This window comes from Lissotriton vulgaris, chromosome 1_1 (genome assembly GCF_964263255.1).
Source record: "Lissotriton vulgaris chromosome 1_1, aLisVul1.2, whole genome shotgun sequence".
Taxonomy (NCBI): Eukaryota; Metazoa; Chordata; class Amphibia; order Caudata; family Salamandridae; genus Lissotriton; species Lissotriton vulgaris.
In genome coordinates, this window is record NC_141685.1 from 1,695,556,258 (window position 1) to 1,695,581,399 (window position 25,142).

Genomic DNA, 25,142 nt, shown 5'->3' on the forward strand with positions numbered 1-25,142 from the left:
CAGGTTGTTGCCAAGGCTGTTGACATTCCAGGACAATATTGTCAGGGAGAGCCCCCTCTGCATACATGGATTGCTGCCTCAGTCATAGCTTAGAGACCCCGTACCTTCACACACACACTGCCATTGGAGCGTGCGTGTTTTGGTGCATGACAAAGTGTCAACATAGCACACATCCCTGTGTGCCTTGCCTACAACCCACTCCCCTGGCATAGGTCAGCCACCCCTGTAGCTCGGTGCACTATACCAGTGGTGAGGGTACAGATGCATGAGCCCTGTACCCCTACACTGTCAAGACCAATTCTTAGACATTGTAAGTGCAGTAATGCCATTGAGTTTATGGTGCTGGGAGTATGTCATTATGAACTCCACAGCACCATAATGGATTTACTGAAAACTGGAAGTCTGGTATTAAGATTCCCAGCAAATAAAACCCACGCTGATGTGTGGGATTTAATTAAAAATGCACTCAGAGGGCATCTTAGAGATGCTCCCTGAAAAACGACCAGCCTCTGTGGGGCTCCCTGACTGGTCCACATGCCACCACAAGACATGTTTCTGGACCCCTGGGGTGGGAGCCTTTGCTCCCTGAGCCCAGAAACCAAGTCTTTCCTGGGTGGAGGTAGTCACACCTCCCTCAGCTGAGGAAGAGCCATCTGTGGCAGGGGAGCTTCAAAGGCCTTGCTGCCTTTGTAGTGCGACCCCCAGCCTCTCCTGCTATCAAGAGCAGGCCCCCTTCCTCCGCATCATCCAGTTCAGTTTGTAGGGCGGGCACAGTCTTTTCCAATGCCGCAATATGCCCTTACTGGGGTGACACCCTATCCTACAACTTACGGTGGTCTGCTAATAAGAGTCTCACATCCTGCTCCACGATGTCAATATTGACCTCCAGGGTATTTCGCAGTGCCACCAGTGTCGTTGCCATGTGTGCCTGCAAGGCCAGCTCCAACTTGTCACCGCTGGGGCCCCTGTCGTCCCCCTGCGCTCTGCTCCAGTTCCACCAGGCGGAGCTGTGATGCTCCTCACCATCTCTTGTCTGCACCTCACCAATCCCACAGTCAGTTGTCTGGCCCCTTACTGGCCCAGGCGCATCCATCGGCAGCTTTGTGGGGCCGCCACCCCTGGGACCAGCCGCCTCACCACAGTTTGCTAGGCTCCATAGGGCCACTCCCCGTGGCACATTGTTCGCAGGCTCTCCGACCTCCCTTCTGGGAAGACAGGGGTCCACTGTTTATCACGGCTACCTGCCCTCAACCAGCCTTCGGGTTGCAGGGTCTACCAGGAAAAAAAGGGAGGCCATCCACTCCCGGCCTCCTTCCTGCTTTTTGGCAATGATGGCTGCGCTCTGTCACCGGCCCTCCTGCTGGCCATGTCTCGCCTATGGCCATGGCCTCTCTGCTCCACCTGGGAGTCCACACTGCCCAGCAACCAAAAAGAAATAGGGGGTGGGTTATGGATGGCCAGTCACACCTCCGCTCCAATGGCAGCTACCCGGCACCAACCGCTGTGTCTTCGGTCTCGCAGGGCGAATCGCACGGGCCCCAACGGCCTCTTCTTGCTGCAGCCTGCTCCGGCTACTCCACTCCCTTGCGTCCCTTCTCTGGCAGGGCATGTCATTCAGCTAGCTCCAACCTGCTCACTACTATAGTGCCAGGCCGAGCTCCTCCTTAACACCAGCCTCCTTGATTTCTCTCTCCTGGGGACGGCCCCCACTGCAATCTGGGGAGCAGCCGTCGCCTTTCCCGCCTTACTTGAGGGGATGCGGGGATCCGCAGGAGGAAGCACATTTCCTGTTGCCCACTCTTGCTTGTTTGCACTCCATATATTTGAAATGGATAGTAAAGTGATGATCACTATTATTCCTAAACAAAAGTCTTCCCACAGGGATCGCCCAATAATGTCCTATTAACATACTTTTAGGTAGAACCTGGTTAGCGCATGCACTGCTCTGCAAGGCATGCTGTATTCGAGTATGGACGTGTAGCTCTGCCCACTCTCCGCCCATATTTGTCATTGGCTTGTGTCATTGCTCTTCGTAAATGCTGGCGTCTGATTCGTTAATAGGCTTGTTAGTTTCTCCGTAGTACCGCCTTTGCTTCATTTGTAACCTCCCATGAGGCCTGGACCTTTTACCGTTGAGGTTACACAGTATGTCCTATTTAGTCTGTAAGCGCTATTTTCTTTAATGAGTTTCTTCTACTGCAGGCACAACATGCTTTCCTTCAACACTTAGTGTGCCATGTGTGTGAGAAGTTGGCCTGATATGCAGTGCTCACTATTCTAGTGATCACTATGTATCAGTCCAAACGACCCTTATTGATGATTGGTTGTAAGTCAACCTTATAGACCAGCTATCCTAGTAGCATGGACAAGAGCAGTCTTTAGGCTAAACTCTAGAGGGCGTGTTAAGCCAGCTGTTATACCATCACATATACCCCTTGAACACCAAGTGAAAGGACACCACACAAGTTGTTATGAAAATAAAAGGATATTTATTTATAACACAACAACCCTGGACTCTTTATGAGGACAGGGTGCTAAGCACAAAACAAAACTCTTAAAGAAATACTGAAGGTCGCACAATTTACACAAATGCCCAAGGGGCACGAAAAACCATATACTATGGAAGTGGAATGCAAATCACTAGCAGGTAAGTAACAGTTCTCACGGACTTTAGAATCGCTAGGCCTACAATGCTGAACCCTTAGATTAGAAGCAGGAGGCCTAGGGGCGCCGTGTGCAGAGTGGAAACTCTCACTCGTAATGCGGGACGAAGTCTATGGATACTAGCAAATGCAAAGTTAGTGTTCTCGGGCGAACCCGACTAGGTAGGTCAAAAACGAAAGTGGATCTAGACACTTAGAGAGTTGGTCTACGCTGGAGCACCATGGTACTCGGTTTACCTAGCCCAGGGGCTGCGGCTGCATAGGGTTCAAGTGTCGTCGGGAATCCTCGTTGACGAACCAGGAGCCTGAAGTGGAAGTTGCTGGCAGGCGACCAGTGAAGATGTTCCGGGCTGATCCAAGGACTGGATCAGCTGAAGAAGAGTACCTGTAAGCAGAGGGGACCAAGTTCTGAATCACTAGCCAGTGATTAGGTGGGCACCAGGACGGCACCGGACGAGGTCACTCAGCCAGGCGAAGAGGTGACACTGGATTCTGCTGCTGCACGGACCAGGGGCGCTGATGTCGGCCAGGCTGGAGGTCTGCGAGCTGTCCCACGTCGGATGTTGGCTGCTGGCGATGCTGGATCCGGTGAGGGAGGCAACAAGCCTTGGCTACGGCAAGCCCACGTGGCGACACAAAATGGCGTCTAAGGGTCCGAGGAAGGTCCCCTTCAGGAGGAGACTAGGGCCAGTCTAGAGGAGCTAGACCAGCGGTGAAACAAACATAGGACGTTGTCTGGAGGGTCACTGGCCAACGGGCAAGTGACCGGACAACGTGGCAAGCGACACAGAAGCAAAAGGGTCCCACGCAGATCTGGTGGATGCTGGGGGGCTGGTCTTCGGTGCTCGTGCTGCTTGGGGTTGGGGCTTCTCTTACCCCAGTGCACCCACTCGAGGGTCCCTCGGTGGTCGTGCTGGTTCAGTGTCGTGCTGGTTCTGATGATCGCCGGGTCCTCTGGTCTCGTCGCACCTCTGGTTCTCAGCTGTGCTGTAGAGGCAGGTTGGGGTCAGAGAGGGCAGGGAGTCCGGGTCTCGTCGAGCTGGTCAGTCTGGTTCCGGAGGAAGGACGTCTTAGCAAACCGCAAGATACTTAGGTGGTGCCTGCTGCTGCAGGGTGACTACTCCTTAGTCACAAGGGAGAAATCTTAAGAAGAAGTCTTGAGTTCCTTTCGTAGAAAGTAGTTTCAGGATTCAAAGATGATCTAATTTGGAAGGGTCTCCGCTCCGCCCTTTATTCTAAAGAAAGGGGCTGGTACGGGACTAGGTCCTGCCCATGGGTGGGACCTGGAAGGGGGGTGGTTACACCCCTCTCCCATGCCGGACTTTCCCCAGCTCAGGGGCTGGTGTGCCCCTGGAACTGGTTCAAACTGGCAGATGCATAGTGAGCACCGGGGTGCCACTTGCAGTCACCTTCCTATTCAGCCCTGCCTACCTAGGATACACAAAACCCTGTCTGGGATGGTGCTAGCACCGCCCCTGACAGGAAACCCTTTGTCCAAGCTCCCCTCGCTGGAAGGACTCCCGGCTGCAGGGGGTCAGACTTGTGTCTGTGTTGGCAGCATCCATTTTGTGAGGCTGAGGCTCGAGTTAACTTTAACCGGGGTTCACAGTTACATACATGTCGTGTCCCTCTAGAAGGGTGGAATGCTAACCCCGTCGCCAGAATTGGCGAGGGGTTAATATTTTAATTCGTATGACACCTTACTCGACATGTTTTGATAAAGCGATACCAAAGATAGCAAATAACCGCGAGGATTATAATGCACTTAAGAGTATATGGTACGCGTTATCATAGAACAGCTATTAGGACTTGGTTCTGCAAGCTGCAGACGGGCTCAGCTCATGCCAGAGCACCATCTCACATAATTCCAAGCACTCTGCATTCAGGATTGTTAAGGCCTGCCATAGGAGTGACTGCTAGGAATACATGTGTCCATTTTAGGGTTAGATATAGGTATACTATATCTAAAGCAAAGGGGGATTACACCACTTTGCCCCAGCTGTCGTGCAGCCAGTTGTGTCAGATTTAGATGGCCAGCCAGGGGTGGCATAATACATGCTGCAGGCCCTGGTAGGCCCTGGGTACACCTATGCCCTGAGTTACAGGGTCTGATAAGGTGGCCCAGTACCAATTGGTAAATGCACCTAAGGTACATGGAATCCATTTTACAGAGAGAGCAGTAGGCCTGGGGTCCTGATTGGCAGGGTCCCAGGCCAACTATATCAAAAACCAGCTACAACACAAGGCAAAAAGTTGGGGGCAACCATAGTCAGGATCTACCTTCCTACAATGTGCACTTTCACTATCCATGCTGCCCGGGACAAAGAGGGCCATTTCTCTAAAATGAAAAAGGTCTTGCATTTACAAGAGTTAGAGCTATTGGCATTGTAAGTGACGGTGCCTTTTATTTATGTATTAATTATTAAAACAGATAAATAAAAGGCTTAGTCATTTACAATGCCAATAGCTTAAACTCTCGCAAATGTGAGACCTATTGCGTGATGTGTAAAAGTTACGTGTTACCTAGGAATTTTGTACCTTGCCCCACGTGTACTTAAATGAGGTGCAGGTGGCAAATGAGTATCAGAGCCACTTTTATCCATGCAATAGTTTGTCTACTTTGTATAAATTGCTGGTGATTTATTATATTTGAGTGAGATGGCAAATTAATCCTGGAGACATCTGCATTTTACCTCTGGTCAGCTGATTAGTTTTATTTTCCAATTATAGGTTGAAAGAGAAGAGTTGTTGGAATCTGAAAACGATGTGGATGTTTCTAACATTGAGTCTGAGGTACTGTCGGCTTTTATAGCTCCGTTTTTTTATTAATTAACTTCCCTTTCAAAAGTGATCCACCTAGTTGATTAATTTTTGTATGAAAATCTTTTTAGGTTGTAGCTTACCAGACAGTGGATCTGTCTGGTTTGCTAACGACATCTTGGGGAACATTTTGAAAGCTTCCCAGGAAATGCATTCCGTCCATTGCTTACTATTGGCTTTGTGGTTTGTAACTCGTATTTCTTGCTTTCTATTTCGTGCCTCTATTTGTTTTAGCAAAACCAAAGGGGATGATGGATCCAGTGTTGAACATTGCAAGCACTCACCCCCAGTCAACTGATCTGGGTTTAATCCATCATCATTCTTTAGCTGACTCCGCCACCCCAATTCAGACATAGCCATATGCAAATCAGTCTGACCCTGTGCCTCATGGGAACAGTCCTGTTAAGAGTCTTGCTGCAGCATTTTGCCTCACATACCCTTGGCTGCAGTGCACAGAGACCTGGAAAGAAATAAGAGGGAACATTGCATATGAGTAGTGGTTAATTTGTAAACAAAAGTGAGTGCTGGGGCTCTCCTTACGAGACAGCTTGCACCAGGCCATTTCTCCTGTTAGCGCTGCCTAATACAGAACCAATTACTAACCATGAATGGTAGGAGAGGATGTGGCATAATGGCCAAAGCTGCCGACTTCAGAGCTGGGGAACCGGGTTCAAGTCTCGACATCGGCTGAACATCCTGTGATTTTTTGCAAATCACTTAATTTCCCCTTAAATTAATGTGTCCTAACTGGTTCTTAGGAAGAGGGCCGGTGTTGATGATTAAGTGTCTGTGCTGAGCACCAGAAACCACAGGCTCAAATTAAGCACTACATATGAGACCCCTACAGGAGTGCTCAGCATCACAATGGTCACAAGCAGAGGGCTGCACAGAGGCTCTAGAGTTGGTTTCAACCAAGATCCATCAGGCAGTACAATGATGGGACTGTCAGAACACACATATGGGAAGAGCCTTCAGGGACCCAATCCCGCAGGTAACACTCACAACAGATGCATCACTCATGGGTTGGGGTGCTCATATGAAGGACATTGTGGTACAGAGACATTGATCGCCACAGTAACAGATCTTGTTCATAAATATGTTAGAGCTGCTAGCCATTTAAATGTGTCTCAAAGCGTTCCTACTCAACATATTGGGGTAAAATGCCCCTCTACGAAAAGACAATATGACAGCAATGTACTACATTCAGAAACAAGGAGGGACCCACTCATTACAACTATCTCAGCTAGCACAATTCATGTGGGAATGGGCCAACAAACATAAAGTCCACTTTATTTACCAGGAGCGGACAACTCACTAGTAGACCTACTCAGCAGAATGCACCTGCAAGTCCACGAGTAGAGAAATCCACACTCATACCCTACAAACATACTTCCAACTGTGGGGACACCAACAGTAGATCTCTTTGACACCGTAGAAAACGCGAAATGCCAAAATTTCATATGCCGGCGCCACACCCACAATCAAACGGCAATGCTCTATGGATGAACTGGTTGGGGTTGTTTGCGCATGCTTTTCCAACTCTCCCACTTATACATTACATGGTCTGGAAAACTCAAACAGACCTCCCTAACAATGATACTCATAGCTCCAACATGGGTACATCAACCTTGGTACACAACTCTGCTGGAGCTCTCCCTAGTACCTCACGAGATGCTACCCAAAATTCAAGATCTTATCACTCACAGTGTGGGCAGAGTCAGGCACCCCAATGTTCAACAACTCATTCTTGCAATCTGGCTCCTGACGTCATAGAATCAGGTATCTAGAATAACCTCAAGAATGCAAGAACATTCTAAAGGAAGCCAGAAGACCAACCACAAGGGCGTGTTATTCTGTCCACTACTGCACTGCTGACAACATAAACCCATCCTCACCACCTTAACAACAACTGGTATGTTACTTATTACATCTGTAAAAAGCACATTTAGCATACACATCTGTACGGCTGCATTTGGCATCTATTGCAGTGTACCTACAAAACAGAAGACACCAATCTCTTTTCCATATACTTGTCATAAAGGCATTCATGGAGGGACTTAAAAGTCATTCCACCACGTACCCCTCCTATACCGACGTGGACCTTGAACATTGTGTACACAAGGCTAATGTCCACACCATTTGAACCAATGCTCAAATGCAAAATACAGTTCTTAACATGGAAAGTGACATTCATTGTGATCATTACATCGCTACAAAGAGTCAGCGAAATACATGCACTTAACATTGAGGAACCTTACTTTAAATATTCCAAGACAAAGTTTGCCTATGTGCAAACCTAAAGTTTCTGCCAAAGGTCTTATCACCTTTCCATTTAAATCAAACATTGGATTTACCTGTTTTCTTTCTAAAACTAGAAACATTCACAGAAAGAGCATTACATACACTAGATGTAAAATGTGCCCTTATGTACTATGTGGAAACAATAAAAAATTCAGAAAAACGCTACTAGTATTTGTAGCTTTTTCTAACCTACGAAAAGACATTCCAATCTGAAAAGCTTGAATCGCTAGATAGATAGTAAAATGTATAGAAATTTTCTACATCAAAGCAAAGCAAACACTAACTACAATGCCAAGACTTCATTCAATATGAAAAAGCAGCATCAATTGCATTTTTAGGTAATATCTTCTAGCAGACATTCTTTAAAGCGCCATTATGGACAAACACGCACATTTTTACCAGACCACTATTGTGTAGATCAGGTGTCCCTAACCAATCAATCGTAAGCTACCAGTAGTTCGCAAAAACCTACAGAGTTTCCACCAGCCTTTAGTTCATTTTTAACTAAGAACAGCATTTTTATTTTAAAGTTAAGGAAAGGCTATTTTTATTTTACATTATTATCAGGCTGCAGATAGCGGAGCCGGATAGTGAGCAGTTCTCCACTCAAATCTATCAGCCATGTGGGTCAAAGAGGTTCAGAACTGTAGTATTTCACTCTTGAATACAAGTGTTCTCAACTCAATATCGGAGCATGAAAACAAAATGATATTTCTGAATGCTTTTAAATGAGAGAATATTACTATGAAGAGTTAACTTAATGATTAAGTTAACTCTTGATTTTAATTTTCTCTATTTTCAAAATGTCACATTTACAAAAAGCTGGCATCTTGCTCACAGTGGCTTGTGGGCACAGTGCCATATTTATAACTGTTTAATGCACATAAACATAAAGTTAACTCTTCACTTGAATTTGTCTCATTTCAAAGTGTTGCATTTACACACTTATGGTTTCTGGCTTCCAGTGGCTGTTAGACACACTGCCATATTTACAACTGAAAAATGCAGCCATTTTTTTAAATGGGAGAAATTTAAAGGGCAGACAGACAAATGTTCCATCAATTGCAGAAAAATGGTCCTTGTTATGAACATTTTTGGAGAACATTTTTCTGCACTTTAAATTTCTCCCACTTAAATTTAAAAAAATGTGTTACACATTTTATGGTGCCACATATGGCAAAAGGTAAGTCCTGTGGCACAAGTACATACGACACAGGCTCTGTCACCCATACACATATATCTCCTTCATTCACACAAATGTTCATAAAGCGCCACAGACCATGCACTAACCGACTCATGATACCACTAGTCACAGCATTTTGTTCAAACCATAGTATCGGTCTCCATGGACATCAGGTTTAAAGTCAATGAAGATGTGCTAGGGGGTGCCTGGTAACAATATGCAAGGTACCTGGCCTTCAGTAGCTCACAGCGATTTTCCCTGATCAGAAGTAGCACTCATTACAGAAAAGGTTGGGGACCCCTGGTGTAAATGTGCAAGCCAGACAACAGGCTCTGGTGTGACAAACAGTGCTATGCAAATTATTTCAAACAAATGCACCATCTGATGCCCACAGCCACTGTGAGAGGATTGCTACTTTACAGTCTATGAATAGCATCTTCAGCCAACACATGGATTTATAGCGTGTAGTGCTGCAGATTCACATGCACCCTCACATCTCCCCAGCCGGTGTTAGATGGTGACACAAATGCACAGAACTTTCAGCATGTTCAACAGCAAACACTAACTTAATAGACTTTTTCCTGACTTCCCGTATGGCTGGAAAAAACATTATAATCTAACAAAGTAGACGTTGAACATGAGCAATACCTCGAGAAGTAGGCAATACAACACATTACTCCGACCATAGAACTTCCTTGAGAAAAATGACTTGCAGAGTCTGGGCCCAACACTAGATGGCAGGAGTGTACATAGCATGTGAACCTTCAGCACGGCACGCTACAAATAGATGCTTACAGGTTAAGTAACATACTCCCTGTGCCACTTTACTCTTCTTTATTCTACGACACACTATTCCACTCTATGCCACTCCACTCTATGCCACTCCACTCTACTGTGTGCCGCTCAACTCTTCAACACTTTACTCCACTCTGACATTCCACTCTCGTACACAACTCGACTCTATGCCACGCTACTCTACAACACTCTAATCCATTCTACACAATACATTCTACTCTATAACACTCCACTCCACTCTATGCCAGGGAAGCCATAGAGAGTACATGGGCTGGAAACTCGAGTTCCCCAACACCATGATGGCTTCATTGAATCCAGAAGTGTTTAGTACCAAACAACTCGTCTTAATAAACCCACACTGATACCAGTGTTGGATTTATTAATACATGTACCCAGGGGGCACCTCAGAGACGCCCCCTGAAAAATCTACCATCCCAGGTGTGGTTTCTGACTGGCTTTAGACGGCCTGCCACCACCAGACATGTTTCTGGACCCCTGGGTGAGAGCCCTTGCTCTCTGAGGCCAGAAACAAAGCCCATCCTGGGGGGAGGTGTAACACCTCCTCCCCCTATGATAAGCACAATGCTCGGGAGGGAAGCTTCAAAGGTCTTGCCTCCTTTGTAATGGGACCCAGCCTCTGCTGCTAGCAGCAGATGGCAGCCCCCCGGTTCAAACCCTCACTGTTGCAGGGAGTTCGAGGCATGTGGGCTGCTGAATTCATATCTGTGCATAGATCGCCGCCTAGTGTTGGGTCCGGATGATTGCACATTGTTGTCCTGGAAGAGTCTTCGAAGTATCACGAGATAGGTGGCTCCTCCCCTGGACTACAGTGCGCATGGGCATCGCCTCCATCCCCAGATTGTTTTTTTCCGCCATTGGGTTCGGATGTGTTTCGGTTCCCTCTGTCGGAACCGATAGTTGTTCAACTTCTACTCGAGACCAGAAGGTCTTTAGGCTGAGCGTCGGTATAGTTGCGTTCGGGTTTTCTTGTCTGACTCTCAGCTCCGAACTCTTGCTACCCTTCCGCGTGCTTTCGACGCGGACTGGCCTACACTACACTTCTGCTATGGAGCGGACACCGTTTAAGAAGTGCCCGGTGTGTAATTCCAAATATTCACACCTCGACGTGCACCCCGTGTGCAATACCTGCTTGTCACCGGACCATAACGAAGACAGCTGCATGGCGTGTTCGAAATTCCGGTGCAAGAAAACTCCCAAGATTCGTCGGGCCAATAGGCTCCAGGCCAAGTTCTCGGCTACCGCGGCGCCCCCACCAGACGACATATTCCAAGAATCTGTTGGAGACGAAGACGACGTACAAGGTTCGGAATCTAGCCCCACGTCCGAGGGGGATGCCTACGACGCGGGTGATGAGGACTTTGACGAAGTCGCCGACGAGGTAGGGGACGACGATCGGGCTATTGCCACCGTAGGGGATAGCTCGGAGGAAGAGCATCCCCAACCAGACTCAGGGGTCAATCCCCTTCATACGGCCCGGGTCGAGGGATCGCCTTCGGGCCTTACCCAAGATCTGCTTATAAGTCCTACGTCCCCGCCTCCGGGCCCGGTCACGGACATTTCTGAGGCGCCACTCCCGTTGAAGAAAACGAAAGTGAAGCCATCTGGTCGCGCTCCCTCGGTTTCGAAACCGAAAGTGAAAGTTGCGCTGGGGCAGAAGGTTCTGGAGGCGTCAACTTCCAAAAAATTCAAGATGGCCGACTTGAAGAGCCACGCCAAGATGGCCGACCCGAAGCCCTCGGGGTCGGCGGCGAAGTCGACCGACGCGGCTGCGTCGGCGCCGAAGGGGGTCGAGGACCCGAAGACGGCTCCGAAGAAGCGTCAGGGCGACGACGCGACCCGGGCACGGCCGGCGCCGGCCCTTGGGGGCAAGGCGCGTGAGGTGTCGGCCCCGAAGAAGGTGCCTGCCATCGATCCGACTCCCGACTCGGGGAGATCGCTCGAGCCGGTCAAGCCCTCTCCTGCCTTGACAAAGAAGGTGGCGGAATCCCTGCAGCGGATACGGAAGGACAATGTGGTTCCTGATCAGGACACTGTGGCGCCTAAGCACACGCCCAAGCCTGCGAAGGCGCAAACGCCTATCCTTTTTACCCTGCCGCCAAAGTCGACGCCGAAGGCTTTCACGCCGAAACATAGCGGGCCCTCGAAGGAGGTATTGACACCGAAAGCAGCCTTAGTGGTGTCGAAGCTTCGGCTCCAGCCGCTTGCTGAGGAGGAGCGTCGAGAGGTCATCATCGACGCTAATACTGGGAAACTGTCTCTCCTCAAGAGAAAAATCACCAATGAGCCGGTGTTGGAACATTTTCGGATCCCTCTCAAAAATAAAAGGGACTCTGCGGAAACTTCGGCCCCGATAGAACCTGTGTCTCCACAAGCCCTAGGACACTCGCCGACGCATTCCGCCGCAGGCGAGGCTGACGAGGAAGATGCCGAGTACAACTATCCGGCGTACTCGGATCCGGAGGAGGAGCACGAACCTTGGTCGGCCGGAGGCGACGCGGAGGACCCGCAGTCGGGCCAGGACACGCAACTTTTTGCGGCCAAAACGTCACCGACGGAGGACTCAGCGGCCTTCAACGCTCTGATCGAAAGAGCTGCGGCTAACCACGATGTCGAGCTGCACTCGGACCCTGTGGATGTGGACTTTTTATTTGACACTTTCTCAGTGGCTGAAAAGTCAGTCAAAACACTGCCAATGCTTAAGGGGGTGCTTAAACACGCAACGGAGGTCTTCAAGGAGCCCACCCGGGCGCGTGTCGTCAACCCTCGCATTGACAAAAAATATAAGGCAGCGCCCTCAGATCCTACATACATCAAGGGACACTTGCCACTGGACTCGTTGGTCGTATCCAACGCTCGGAAGAGGGCGAACTCGCAGACGACTGGTGACGCTCCTCCCCCAGACAAAGAGTCCAAAATCTTCGAGGCCTCAGGGAAACGAATTGCTGCACAGGCAGCTAATATTTGGTGAATCTCAAACACACAGGCCCTACTTGCACGCTATGATAGGGCTCATTACGACACCTTAGAATCACTACTGCAGCACTTGCCTGATCAGTACAAGGAGGCAGGGGAAATGCTGATTCAGAAGGAAAGCTCATCACAAACGCATCCATAAAATTTGCGCTGGATGTGGCTGATACAGCCTCCAGGGCAATCAACACCAGTGTGTTGCTTAGACGGCATGCTTGGCTTAGAATTTCAGGGTTCAAGCCCGATATTCAAACAACAATACTGTACCAAACAGTTAATCCTGACCACCTGTTTGGCCCTGAGGTGGATGCGACGCTGGAAAAGATGAAAAAAGATACAGACACTGCCAAGTCTATGGGGGCCCTCCAGTCTCAGCAGTTTCGGGGTGGTTCCTTTCGCCGCTCCAACTCCAGAGGCACCTCAAGGGGTCAGGCATCGCAGTCCACACAGTATTACAAAAGTAACACCCAAACCTCATACAACAACAAGGGTAGAGGTGGCTACAGAGGCAATAACGTCAAGGGCAGGGGACGTGGAAACAACAGCTCCAGGTCCACCACCGCCAACAAGCAGTGACGTCTTGTCACTGCCTCCCGACCATACAACACCGGTCGGGGGGAGACTCCAGCAGTTCCTGCCCGCGTGGAAATCCATCACCACGGACAGGTGGGTCAAGTCTCTTATCCAGTACGGTTACTGTCTGGAACTTACTTCCATTCCACCAAACATACCCCCAAGGAGCCGTCCTATGTCCGGCGAGCACTTGACCTTGTTGCAGCAGGAAGTTCTAGTCATGCTGCAAAAAGGGGCAATAGAGCTCGTTCCATTGCAGGAAAGGGGGACAGGGGTTTACTCCCTGTATTTTCTAATCCCAAAAAAGGACGGATCCCTCAGGCCCATCCTGGACCTCAGGCCCCTCAACTGGTACATTCTCTCGGAGCACTTCCATATGCTCACGTTACAGCAAGTACTCCCTCTGCTTCAGCAGGGGGGCTTTCTGGCTACGCTGGATCTGAAAGATGCATATTTTCATATCCCCCTGCATCCTTCCCACAGGAAGTATCTCAGATTCACGATTCAAGACCAGCATTACCAGTTCAGGGTTCTGCCGTTCGGGGTCACCACAGCGCCAAGGGTATTTACAAAGTGCCTAGCGACTGTGGCGGCGCATCTCCGTCGCCAGAACGTCCACGTCTACCCCTACCTGGACGACTGGCTCATTCAAGCAAAGACAGAACGACAGTGCGTCGACCATGTGTCACGCACCATTCATCTCCTGCACAATCTGGGATTCTCTCTGAACTACCCAAAGTCCCATCTCCAGCCCCCCACGTGCGACAGTATCTGGGCGCGACAATCAACACTCTGGCAGCCACTGCGCAGCCAAATTCAGTGAGAATCGCCAGTATCCAGGCGCTGATCCAACAATTCAGACCCCAACACTCGCTTCCAGCGAAGGTGTTCATGCAGTTGATAGGCATGATGGCCTCCTGCATCTCCATTGTCCCGCACGCGAGGCTACATATGCGTCCGCTTCAGGAGTGCCTAGCACGTCAGTGGACTCAGGCTCATGGGCAACTGACAGACCTAGTGTTGGTGAGCGGTCGGGCATACAACTCTCTGCATTGGTGGAATCCACAAAACCTTTGCAAGGGCCGACCATTCCAAGAGCCTGTCCCACAGATTATCCTGACGACGGACGCCTCTCTCCAGGGATGGGGAGCGCATGTACTCCATTACACTGTGCAGGGACTATGGACACTACAGCAAAGGAAGATGCACATCAATGTGTTGGAACTGATGGCAATCTTCATGGCCTTAAAGGCGTTCAAAGTACATCTGTGCAACAAAGTTGTGTTGATCCGGACGGACAACATGACGGCCATGTACTACATTCAGAAGCAGGGAGGCACACACTCTCCACAGCTGTCTCATCTGGCTCAGAGCATGTGGAAGTGGGCCATTCAGAGGAACATCTTCCTCATGGCGGCGCATCTCCCGGGCAAGGACAACCAGATGGCGGATCTGCTCAGCAGGCACAGCCATCAAATGCACGAGTGGGAGATACATCCATCAGTACTCCAACCGTACTTCCAAAAGTGGGGTCATCCAGAGATAGACCTGTTCGCCACAAAGGAGAACGCAAAATGCCAAAGCTTCGCCGCCAGGCTCCCACACCCGCAATCACAGGGCAATGCGATGTGGATGAACTGGTCAGGCAGATTTGCGTACGCTTTTCCCCCAGCACCTCTGATACCGCTGGTGGCACGCAAGCTCAGGCAGCACTCGATGACTCTCATCCTGGTTGCTCCAACATGGGCTCGCCAACCATGGTACACCACGTTTCTGGAACTCTCCGTGGTACCGCATCAAAGGCTTCATCTCACTCCCAGCCTTCTGACGCAGAGCCATGGCGACATTCAGCACCCAGATCCGCAACAGCTCAACCTGGCGATCTGGCTCCTGAAGTCCTAGAGTTTGGCTACCTCAATCTTCCTCCCGAGTGCATGAACATCATTCGGGAGGCAAGGAAGCCCACTACTAGAGCTTGTTATGCGGCTAAATGGAAGAGGTTTGTCATCTACTGTGCTAACCACAATATTGACCCGCTAGATGCTTCCATTCAAAACATCATTTCTTACCTTTTCCACCTGTATCAATGCAATTTAGCGTACTCTTCCATCCGCATTAGCCTGTCTGCTATGGCAGCATACCTCCAGAATAGGCAACACCTGTCACTCTTTAAGGTCCCTGCTATCAAGGCCTTTTTGGAAGGACTCAAGAGAGTCATCCCACCTAGGACCCCACCAGCTCCAGAATGGAACCTCAATGTGGTTCTTACAAGACTGATGGGTCCTCCCTTCGAGCCACTGCACTCTTGTGAGCTTCAGTTTCTAACTTGGAAGGTTGCGTTCTTAGTAGCAATTACATCGCTACGGAGGGTTAGCGAGCTGCAGGCGCTCACCATTCAGGAACCTTTCTTCCAGGTGCATGCTAACAGGGTTGTGCTCCGCACTAACCCTAAATTCTTACCCAAGGTTGTATCTCAATTCCATATAAACCAGACAATTGAGTTGCCGGTGTTTTTCCAAAACCCAGAGACGCTGGCGGAGCGGATGCTCCACACCCTTGACGTTAAGAGAGCCTTGATGTACTATGTAGACAGGACTAAAGATTTTCGCAAAACCAAGTAGCTCTTTGTTGCTTTTGCCACACACCACAAGGGAAACACTATCTCCAAAGCGGGGATCGCTAGGTGGATCGTGAAATGCATTCAGATCTGTTACGCTAAAGCTAAGCGCACTCTCACTATCCCACCGAGGGCCCATTCCACCAGGAAGTTGGGGGCCTCTATGGCTTTCCTAGGTAACATTCCCTTAGAAGATATCTGTAGAGCAGCCACATGGTCTACCACACATACTTTCACTAAACACTACTGTGTAGACGTGCATTCCAAACAGCAGGCAGCTGTTGGTCAGGCTGTTCTCAAAACACTTTTTCAGACTGCTGCAGCTGGCACGGGCGGCCGCCGCTAATGGAGGGACTGCTATGTATTCTATGCACAGATATGAATTCAGCAGCCCACATGCCTCGAACTGCAAATGCTACTTACCAGTATGCATCTGTTCTTGGCATGTAGGGCTGCTGACATTCATATCGCCCACCCTCCTCCCCGGCGCCTGTAGCAGCTGCAGTATTCATTCATATGTATATATATATGCTCATAGCATGGTCATCACTCACATACTTCACTCCATCTCTGCCAATGGCTAAAAACAATCTGGGGATGGAGGCGATGCCCATGCGCACTGTAGTCCAGGGGAGGAGCCACCTATCTCGTGATACTTCGAAGACTCTTCCAGGACAACAATGTGCAATCATCCGGACCCAACACTAGGCGGCGATCTTTGCACAGATATGAATGTCAGCAGCCCTACATGCCAAGAACAGATGCATACTGGTAAGTAGCATTTGCATTCTGCTCATACACAGAACTGTGCATAGAGACCCAGGACCTCAGTGAATTGTGGTGGACCAAAAAACACACCTCAGTACCTAGAACCCCTAACCGACTAGCATCAGTGTCACATTAGCTCTTCGTCCTATAGCAAAGGAACCAATGATTAGACAACCCTGAACATGCGACTTAGGTTACTCTCAGAAATGGTGGGAATCAAGAACACCCTTTCATTTGTTATTCTCATACCAGTCCACAACATGGGTAAAGAGAGACACAATATAGTTTAAAATGTTTATTTTAACAACGTGCTCTAAGATGCAGTATTTATGCTAACATAAGCAGGCATATGATTAAAAATAATATGATCAGCATTGTTACAATTCCATAAAACACATAAGAAGAAATCATATTATAATGATAGTGTTAACATGTCCTATTTTGCCTTGTATGCCACCTTCCCTAGCTAGGAACTATGATTTATAAAATATAGAAGGTCTCTTAGGCTTGAATGGGGAACCCCGTACCTTGAAGATCAGCAGAGGTGAATCACATCGGGATCTGAAAAAGCTCTCTCTCTCTGGAAACGGATTTTCACCAAGTGCCTAAAATCATGCATGCAGTGCAATATTAAAGGCGCCAGAATTTCAGTTAGCTGTAGCTACGTGCATGTTGTGTCTAAGCGTGAGCTGATCAGCCCGAATAACAGCTAACATTGTTATGATAACCTTGGAGGCTTCAGAACTCACTGTGCAGACCAAGGTCGCGATGTAAGTCTAGGGATGTTGAAAACAAGCCATTCTTATGTGAAGATTTTCATGCAGTCAAACGTAAAACAACAGTTACATGCAGTGTCGTGTGCGAAAGCGGCAAAAAGGCAAAATGGCGTTTACACTTCTAATAAGCCTAGGCTAACATAGCAATGTGCGCAAGCAAGACCCTACCTTCACTACACCCTCCCTTGATCGGAAAACGCACAAAAAGTGGGACAATATTGGAATGCAGAGTTCAAGTTCGAATGAGACAGAACCAAGTTCAGAATTTTGCCAAACTGGATTATTGGAAATAAAATTCCGAATTAGTAACCACAAAAAAATTATCAAAACCCAACAGGGGCTGTATAGTGTCCAACACATATAACGTGTAAAAAGAAAAAAATAATAAAAAATCATGAGACCAGTACTTGTCTATGAAGTAGAAAAAATTTCACTTCAATCCAACAGCTTATAGGAAGTCGTTGTTATCATCAGAGAACATTTCAGCCATCCAATTCAGTAATGGAAAAGAATATATATGTTCTTCAACAGCCTGAGCCTCTGGCACCATCAAAGGACAACTCGGGTGTTCTTCGACATAACTGCGTGCCAGAAAGTCATGGACTGCAGTCCATAGGTTCCAATAACCTAGTACTCCATGTGCCACTGCGCAGTCCATTATTCCGATACCAGAACAGTCTAACACATGAGCAACTAAGGGACTCATAAGTAGATCATAATCAGGTTTAGGAGACACCGTATTGCAGAGACACAAATCCAGAGCCCGTTCAAAACTGCAATCCAGGCAAAGGAAGACAGGCTGTACACACGTAAAGTACGAAAACTGGAAAGATAATCCATACGCCACACTCCAGGTACACAAGAGTAGCGTTCCGTAGTATTCAAGCATCCAGTTACGAAGTTGGAGCAGCCGGGGCAGGTTGTCGTGTGACGCAGATTATGCAGCCATTTTTCAGCAAGAAAATTAACGGCTGGAAAACCGGCAGCCAAGGCGAGAATTAGCGGTAAACTGCAGAAGAGGCTGGAAAAAATAGAATTAAAAAATGCTGGTATCACACCAAATATAGTTTGGAATAAGTTCACAAGGCCAGAACTTACTATTTTAAAAAAGTGCGCCAAGCCTGAGGTCAACGAGGCATTAAATATAGTGTGAATCAAAGCCCAAAAATGCAGGGGAGATCAGTATTCAAAAGGGCATGCACCTCGGTGCGAGTGTATGCTATGTGATGGACAAATGTTTCACACGAAGAAGTAAGGGCGACTTCTTTTTGAGACAATAGAGCCCTTATTCGACTCATCTTGTTGAACTCTCCTTTCAAGGTCAGAATGGAAGGCCAGATGGATACATCGAGCTTCCCATGCGGAGGAGGGAATAGCACATTTTTCAACAGACTACACGTTGGGAAACAGTCACAATGTACGGAATCCCTGCCAGCATACCACAGCAATCTTCATTATTTAAAAGACAATAACTACTGTTTGCTAGCAACGTGAAAGTCAGAGTTATAGCCGGGACAGGATTCCCTTTTAAAATGCACGCTAAATTCGGTGCGCCAGAATTACAAGTGCCGTGCAATTGGATGTTTCTGAAAACTAATGAGTGATCAGGTGTTGAAGTGCAATCTTTACCTTTCAAATAAACTTCTTTACCCTCCCTAAAGGTGAATGGCAGAGACCAAACTTCATGGAGAAAGGCACTTCCCAAAGGTTCATGTCTGCCTATGGCATAGTACTTCATACATGAATCGAATTTAAATAAGGGAAAAGGCAACGTTATTAACCTATGAATGAGCCATACAGCTGAATTATATTCGGCCGAGAAAATGGTAAAGGTTCCAGTTTTTCAATATGCAAAAGTGAATACGTAGCATACTTCATGGACATAAATTGTTGCTTAACAGTCGAATTAAATGGTAAAAATAGAGAAGAGGTATTTAGGTAGTCCCATGGAACTTTACCAGCCTTTAACGTTTGTAAGTCCAAGCAAATTGCATGATGGAACGTAATTTATTTTGACCATGGTACAAAACAGTCACTTCATCCTGTACAATATCAACAACAGATGAAACCATATTATCCAATGTGTAAATTCGAGAAGAAAGGTTGTTAATACTGTTTTGCAGCATGAATCTTTCTGGATTCACTATGCTGTGCATTATTCCGCGATCTAGTGGTTGAGTCCGGAATCGTAGTATTTTTCAGTTTTTTTTTTTCTTCGTAGCCCAGGTGGGCGTCGACGTCCCACCTTTTGGTGTCCTTCCTGTGACGTCGACATGCTTCCTGCGGAAGCTTCCACCTTTGGCCGCCATCTTCAGATTTTTTTTTCCACCGTTGGGTCTGGATCGTCTCCGAGAAGATCCAGAGTTTTTGGAGAAAAGAAGACAAAGACAGAAAACCACAGAAAAAATTTGGAGAATACATCTTGCAAGAAAGTTCACTGAACCGGGACGACTAAGAAGAATGCTCACACAGGGGCCCCCTGTGCACAGGAATGGACAAAACACCCTTCAAATTCTGCCAAAATTGCCACCACAAGTACGCATAGAAGGACCAGCATTCGGTTTGCAACCTCTGCCTGCCGTTCGACCATGAGAGCAAGGATTGCAATGCCTTCTCCGTTTTTACCCCGAAGACTTGGGCCTCTCCAGTGGGGGAGAGGACAACGTCGCCAAGGGACCATATGACTACATGGTCGCAGAGAACGATATGAAAACAACAAAGGATGTAAGAGAGACGTCAACCCCTAAGACCCGACAGACTCTCGAAAATCAGAGTAAGACTCTCGAAAAACAGAGTCTAAGTCCTCGAAAGGAGCACTTGCGCCCAAACATTCGACGGACGCAGCTGCATCCAGGGACAAACAGCCCAGCGGATGCTTCGAAAAGGACTCCCAGTCGGTGAAAACACAAGACAAGCCCAGGTCGTCGAAACACGTCCCCGAAAAGGCGCGCTCGACGCCAAAGGAAAAGGACCTGAAGGCAACTATGACGTCGACATCGAAGAGATCGTCAGAAACCCTCGACTCCAAACAGGCCGCCGAGATGGAGAGGAAAAAGAGAAGGCTCGAGGCCGAAATGGACAACATCCTGCAAAGGAAAAGGGAATTTGACGAATGGATGAAAAGGTTCAACATCCTGTCGAAGCCGACGACCATCGTTGAGGTCCAGGACGAAGAGGAGTTCGACACCGAAGAGCTGCCGAAAACTCCGGAGCCCCAGGAACACCAAGAGGAAGAGGGCCTATACTGTCACGAGGGAGAAGGCGAGGAAGACCAGCAAACAAGTTTGGACTCGGCATCCTCGGTGGCGCAGGACTTGGATTGGCAGGACCTCGACGCCGAAAGCCCGGAAGAGGCTGTAGAAACGTATCCTTCGAGGCCTTCCCCGCCAGATGACATTGGGATCTACAATATAGTCATCAGGAAGGCAGCAACAGCATATGGGGTGAAACTGGAGGAAGAGAAACCAAAAGCCTGCTTCCTCTTAGATACCCTGCTCCCCACTCAAACTAGGAGTTAATTCCTCCCCAAGTGTCCTGGACCGGGGAAGGGAAGCATTCAAGGAACCATCAAGCTGCAGGCCTGTCGCACCTAGGACAGAAAAGAAGTACAAACATTCCTCTAAGGATCCACCTTACATCCAGGAATTCGTCACATCTGACTCCATCATTGCAGCAACAGCCAGAAAGAGGGCCAACGTTCTCACAAACTCAGGCCCACCTCCAGACAAGGAAAGTAAGAGGATAGACCTCACTGGAAGAAAAATAGAGAGGAATACAGCAATCCACTGGCGCATTGCCAACTCTAATGCCCTACTCAACAGGCATACATACCAGCATTGGGAGGAGGCCAGACAGCTACTCAAACACCTCCCTGAGCAATACTAACAGAGAGCAACACACCTGGTGGAGGACGGCAAGAACATAGCAAACTCATGCCTAAAATCAGCCCTGGATGCGACAGACACATCCAGCAGGCTCATGATGATTGGGGTCACAGAAAGAAGGCATGCCTAGCTGAGGATCTCAGGTTTCAAGTTGGAAGGCCAGAATAATATTCTGAATACACCCTTCAATAGAGAAACACTGTTCGGAGCGCCAGAAGATGAGAAACTGACGCAACTCAAGAAGGAAAATGAAACTGCAAGGTCCGTGGGGGCGTTGCAATTCAGAGGAATGAGAAGGTGCACCCTGACACGGAGACCAAACGGAAGAGGGGGAAACCAGCCGGGAACGTCACATCAGACATTCCAGCAGAACTACCAGGGCAACAACAAAGCGCAACAGGGCCAGCAACAGCAAACCTGGCAATACCAGCCGAGGGGCCACTCCTTTGGCGGGAGGGCAAATGTAAGAGGACAAACAAGAAGAGGGTGCCAGCAAACCACCTCTAGGTGACTCCGCTCCACCAAACGTGCCCACCCACACAGAACCTCTAAGGGAGGGGCACAACAAAATAAGCACATTTTTTTTACACGCACTCAAATCAGGGATCAACGAACATGTAACACCAGTAGGAGGTAGACTAAAACACTTCTTCCAGAAGTGGAAGAAAATAACAACAGACAAATGGATACTGAACATCATACAGTTCGGATACTGTATAGAACTGGAAAAGAAGCCTCCAAACAGGAAACCAAAAAGAAAGGCGAGCTCAGCAAAGAACTTGCGCTGCTCCTAAAGGAAGCACAAGAAATCCTCCACAAGGAGGCGATAGAAACAGTACCATTCAAAGAATGAAACCAGGGAGTGTACTCAAACTACTTCCTCGTACCAAAGGTGGACAAAACGTTAAGACCCATCCTGGATCTACAGTTCTAAACCAATACATAAAGACTCAGAAATTCAAAATGACATCCCTACAAGAAGTAATCCCTCAGATAAGGGATGGAGACTTTGTCCACTATAGACCTCAAAGATGCCTACATACATATTCCCATAAACAGACAACACAAACATCTACAGAGATTTGCAATCCACAAAGCGCACTACCAGTTCACAGCCCTGGCCTTCGGACTAAAATCTGCACCAAGGGTCTTCACCAAATGCCTCACTGCGCTAGCAGCGCACCTACGGAGGGAATGGATTCATGTATACCCCTACCTCAACGACTGGTGGTCGGTTGGCTTGGGGGCGGTGCCCAGGGTTGGGGGCAACCAGGAGTCGTTCCAGGCAGAGGGTGATGGTCCTAGGATGAGGACTTCCGTCTTGTCTGAGTTCAGTTTCAGGCGGCTATTCTTCATCCACTTGGCGACGTCTTTCATCCCTTCGTGTAGGCTGGTTCTGGCGGTGTCGGGGTCTCTGGTGAGGGAGAGGATCAGCTGGGTGTCGTCGGCGTAGGAGATGATGTTGAGGTTGTGTTGGCGTGCGATGGCGGCTAGATGTCTCATGTAGATGTTGAAGAGGGTGGGGCTGAGTGATGATCCTTGCGGGACTCCACAGATGACTTCGGTGGCCTCGGATCGAAACGGGGGGAGGCGGACTCTCTGTGTTCTTCCGGCGAGGAAGGAGATGATCCACTTCAGTGCCTTCTCTTGGATGCCGGTGTTGTCGAGGCGTTGGACTAGGGTGCGGTGGCAGACAGTGTCGAATGCTGCAGAGAGGTCCAGGAGGATGAGTGCCGCTGTTTCTCCGTTGTTGAGCAGGGCTCGGATGACGTTGGTGGCTGCGATGAGGGCGGTCTCGGTGCTGTGGTTGGCTCTGAAACCGGACTGCGAGGGGTCGAGGGATCCGTTCACCTGGAGGAAGGCAGCAAGCTGTTTGTTGACGATCTTCTTGATGACTTTGGCGGGAAAAGGGAGGAGCGAGATGGGTCGGAAGTTTTTGAGGTCGGTGGGGGCCGCTGTTGGTTTCTTCAGTAGGGCGCTGAGCTCGGGATGCTTCCAGCTCTCCGGGAAGGTGGCGGTGTTGAAGGAGGTGTTGATGATGTCCCGGAGTTGGGGTGCGATGGTGGAGTCGGCCTTGTTGAAGACGTGGTGGGGGCAGGGGTCGGTTGGAGAGCCGGAGTGGATGGTGTTCATCGTGCGGGCTGTGTCTTCGGTGGTCACTGTGGTCCAGGTGCGGAGGGTGGCGGTGGGGTTCGTTGGTTCGGTGGTTGGGTGCGTGGGTGGTGCGCCGAAACTGTTGTGGATGTCGGCAATCTTGCGGTGGAAGAACGAGGCGAGGGAGTCGCAGAGATCTTGTGATGGGGTGATGTCGTTGTTGCCGGTGCTGGGGTTGGAGAACTCCTTGACGATGGTGAAAAGTTCCTTGCTGTCGTGGGGGTTGTTGTCCAGTCGCTCCTTCAGTGACTTCTTCTTGGTGGTGCGGATGAGCTGGTGGTGCTTGCGGGTGGCGTGTTTGAGGGCGGTCATGTTGTCAGTGGTCCAGTCGTGGAGCCAGGCTTTCTCAAGGGTGCGGCAAGTCTTCTTGGAGTCATTGAGTTCGTCGGTGAACCAGGGGGCTTTCTTGCTTCTGGGTCTGCTGGGAGGGTTCTTCAATGGTGCGAGGTCATCGGCGCAGGCGGTCAGCCACTGCGTGAAGTTGCGGGCTGCTTCGTTGGCTTCTGATGTGCTGGCGGGTGGATTCTGGTTGAGGGAGGTGGTGAGCTGGTCGGCGGTGATCTTGCTCCAGCGCGGAACCTGTTGCGGGAGGTGGTGGGTTGTGGTTTTTCTGAATCTGAAGTGGATGCAGCTGTGGTCGGTTCCAGTGGAGTTCGGTGGAGTGGCTGAAGCTGATGTGCTTGCTGCATGAGAAGACGGGAACAAGCGTGTGGCCGGCGTAGTGGGTGGGGGTGTTGACCAGTTGCTTGAGGCCGAGGTTGGCGAGGTTGCTCAGCAGGGTGGCGGTGTTGCGGTCCTTGTTGTTCTCCAGGTGGAAGTTGAGGTCCCCTAGGAGGATGTAGTCGGCGGAGGGGAGGGCGTGTGGGCTGATGAAGTCCGTGATGTCTTCGCTGAATTGCGTGCGTGGTCCCGGAGGTCGGTAGATGAGGGTGCCTCTGAGGGTCGTCTTTGGGTCGGTGTGAATCTGGAAGTGGAGGTGTTCGGCGGTGGCGAGGGTGTCGTAGGCGTCAGTCGTGATGCGGATGGTGTTCTTGTGGACGATGGCGATGCCTCCTCCGGTCTGGTTGACTCCTCCCTCTCGATGACCAGACAAGCCAACGCTGTATCCTCATCATGCTTTCACACCCTCCGCATGCTTCGCAAGATCTTCCGATGGATCCCGGCCGAAACCAGGAAGACGGTCACCCAGGCCCTCGTTACCAGCCGACTGGACTACGGAAACACCCTCTACTCCGGAACCACAGCCAAGCTACAGAAAAGACTTCAACGCATCCAGAACGCCTCCGCCCGACTCATTCTGGACATCCCCCGACGCACCCACAACTCCGGCCACCTGAGGGACCTGCACTGGCTCCCCGTTGACAAGAGGATCACGTTCAGGCTCCTCACCCACGCACACAACTCTCTCCACGACCTGTGCCCCAAGTACCTCAACGACCGCCTGACCTTCTACACGCCCACCCGCCAGCTACGGTCTACCAGCCTCGCCCTCGCAACCGTACCACGCATCCGAAGAGCCACTGCCGGAGGCAGATCCATCTCCTACCTGGTAGCCAAGACATGGAACTCCCTCCCCATCCACCTCCGGCTGACCCAGGATCACCTCGCCTTCAGGAG

General features: G+C 49.5%; 1 protein-coding gene across 1 annotated transcript in view; it reads left to right on the top strand.

Moving 5' to 3' along the window:
- Positions 1 to 25,142, top strand: part of TASOR2 (transcription activation suppressor family member 2) — a 911,282-nt gene that overhangs the window by 421,663 nt on the left and 464,477 nt on the right. The window contains exon 22 of the mRNA XM_086918936.1: positions 5,394 to 5,456. Within this exon, the coding sequence (XP_086775062.1) occupies positions 5,394 to 5,456 (63 nt within the window). The remainder of the gene's footprint in view (positions 1 to 5,393; positions 5,457 to 25,142) is intronic.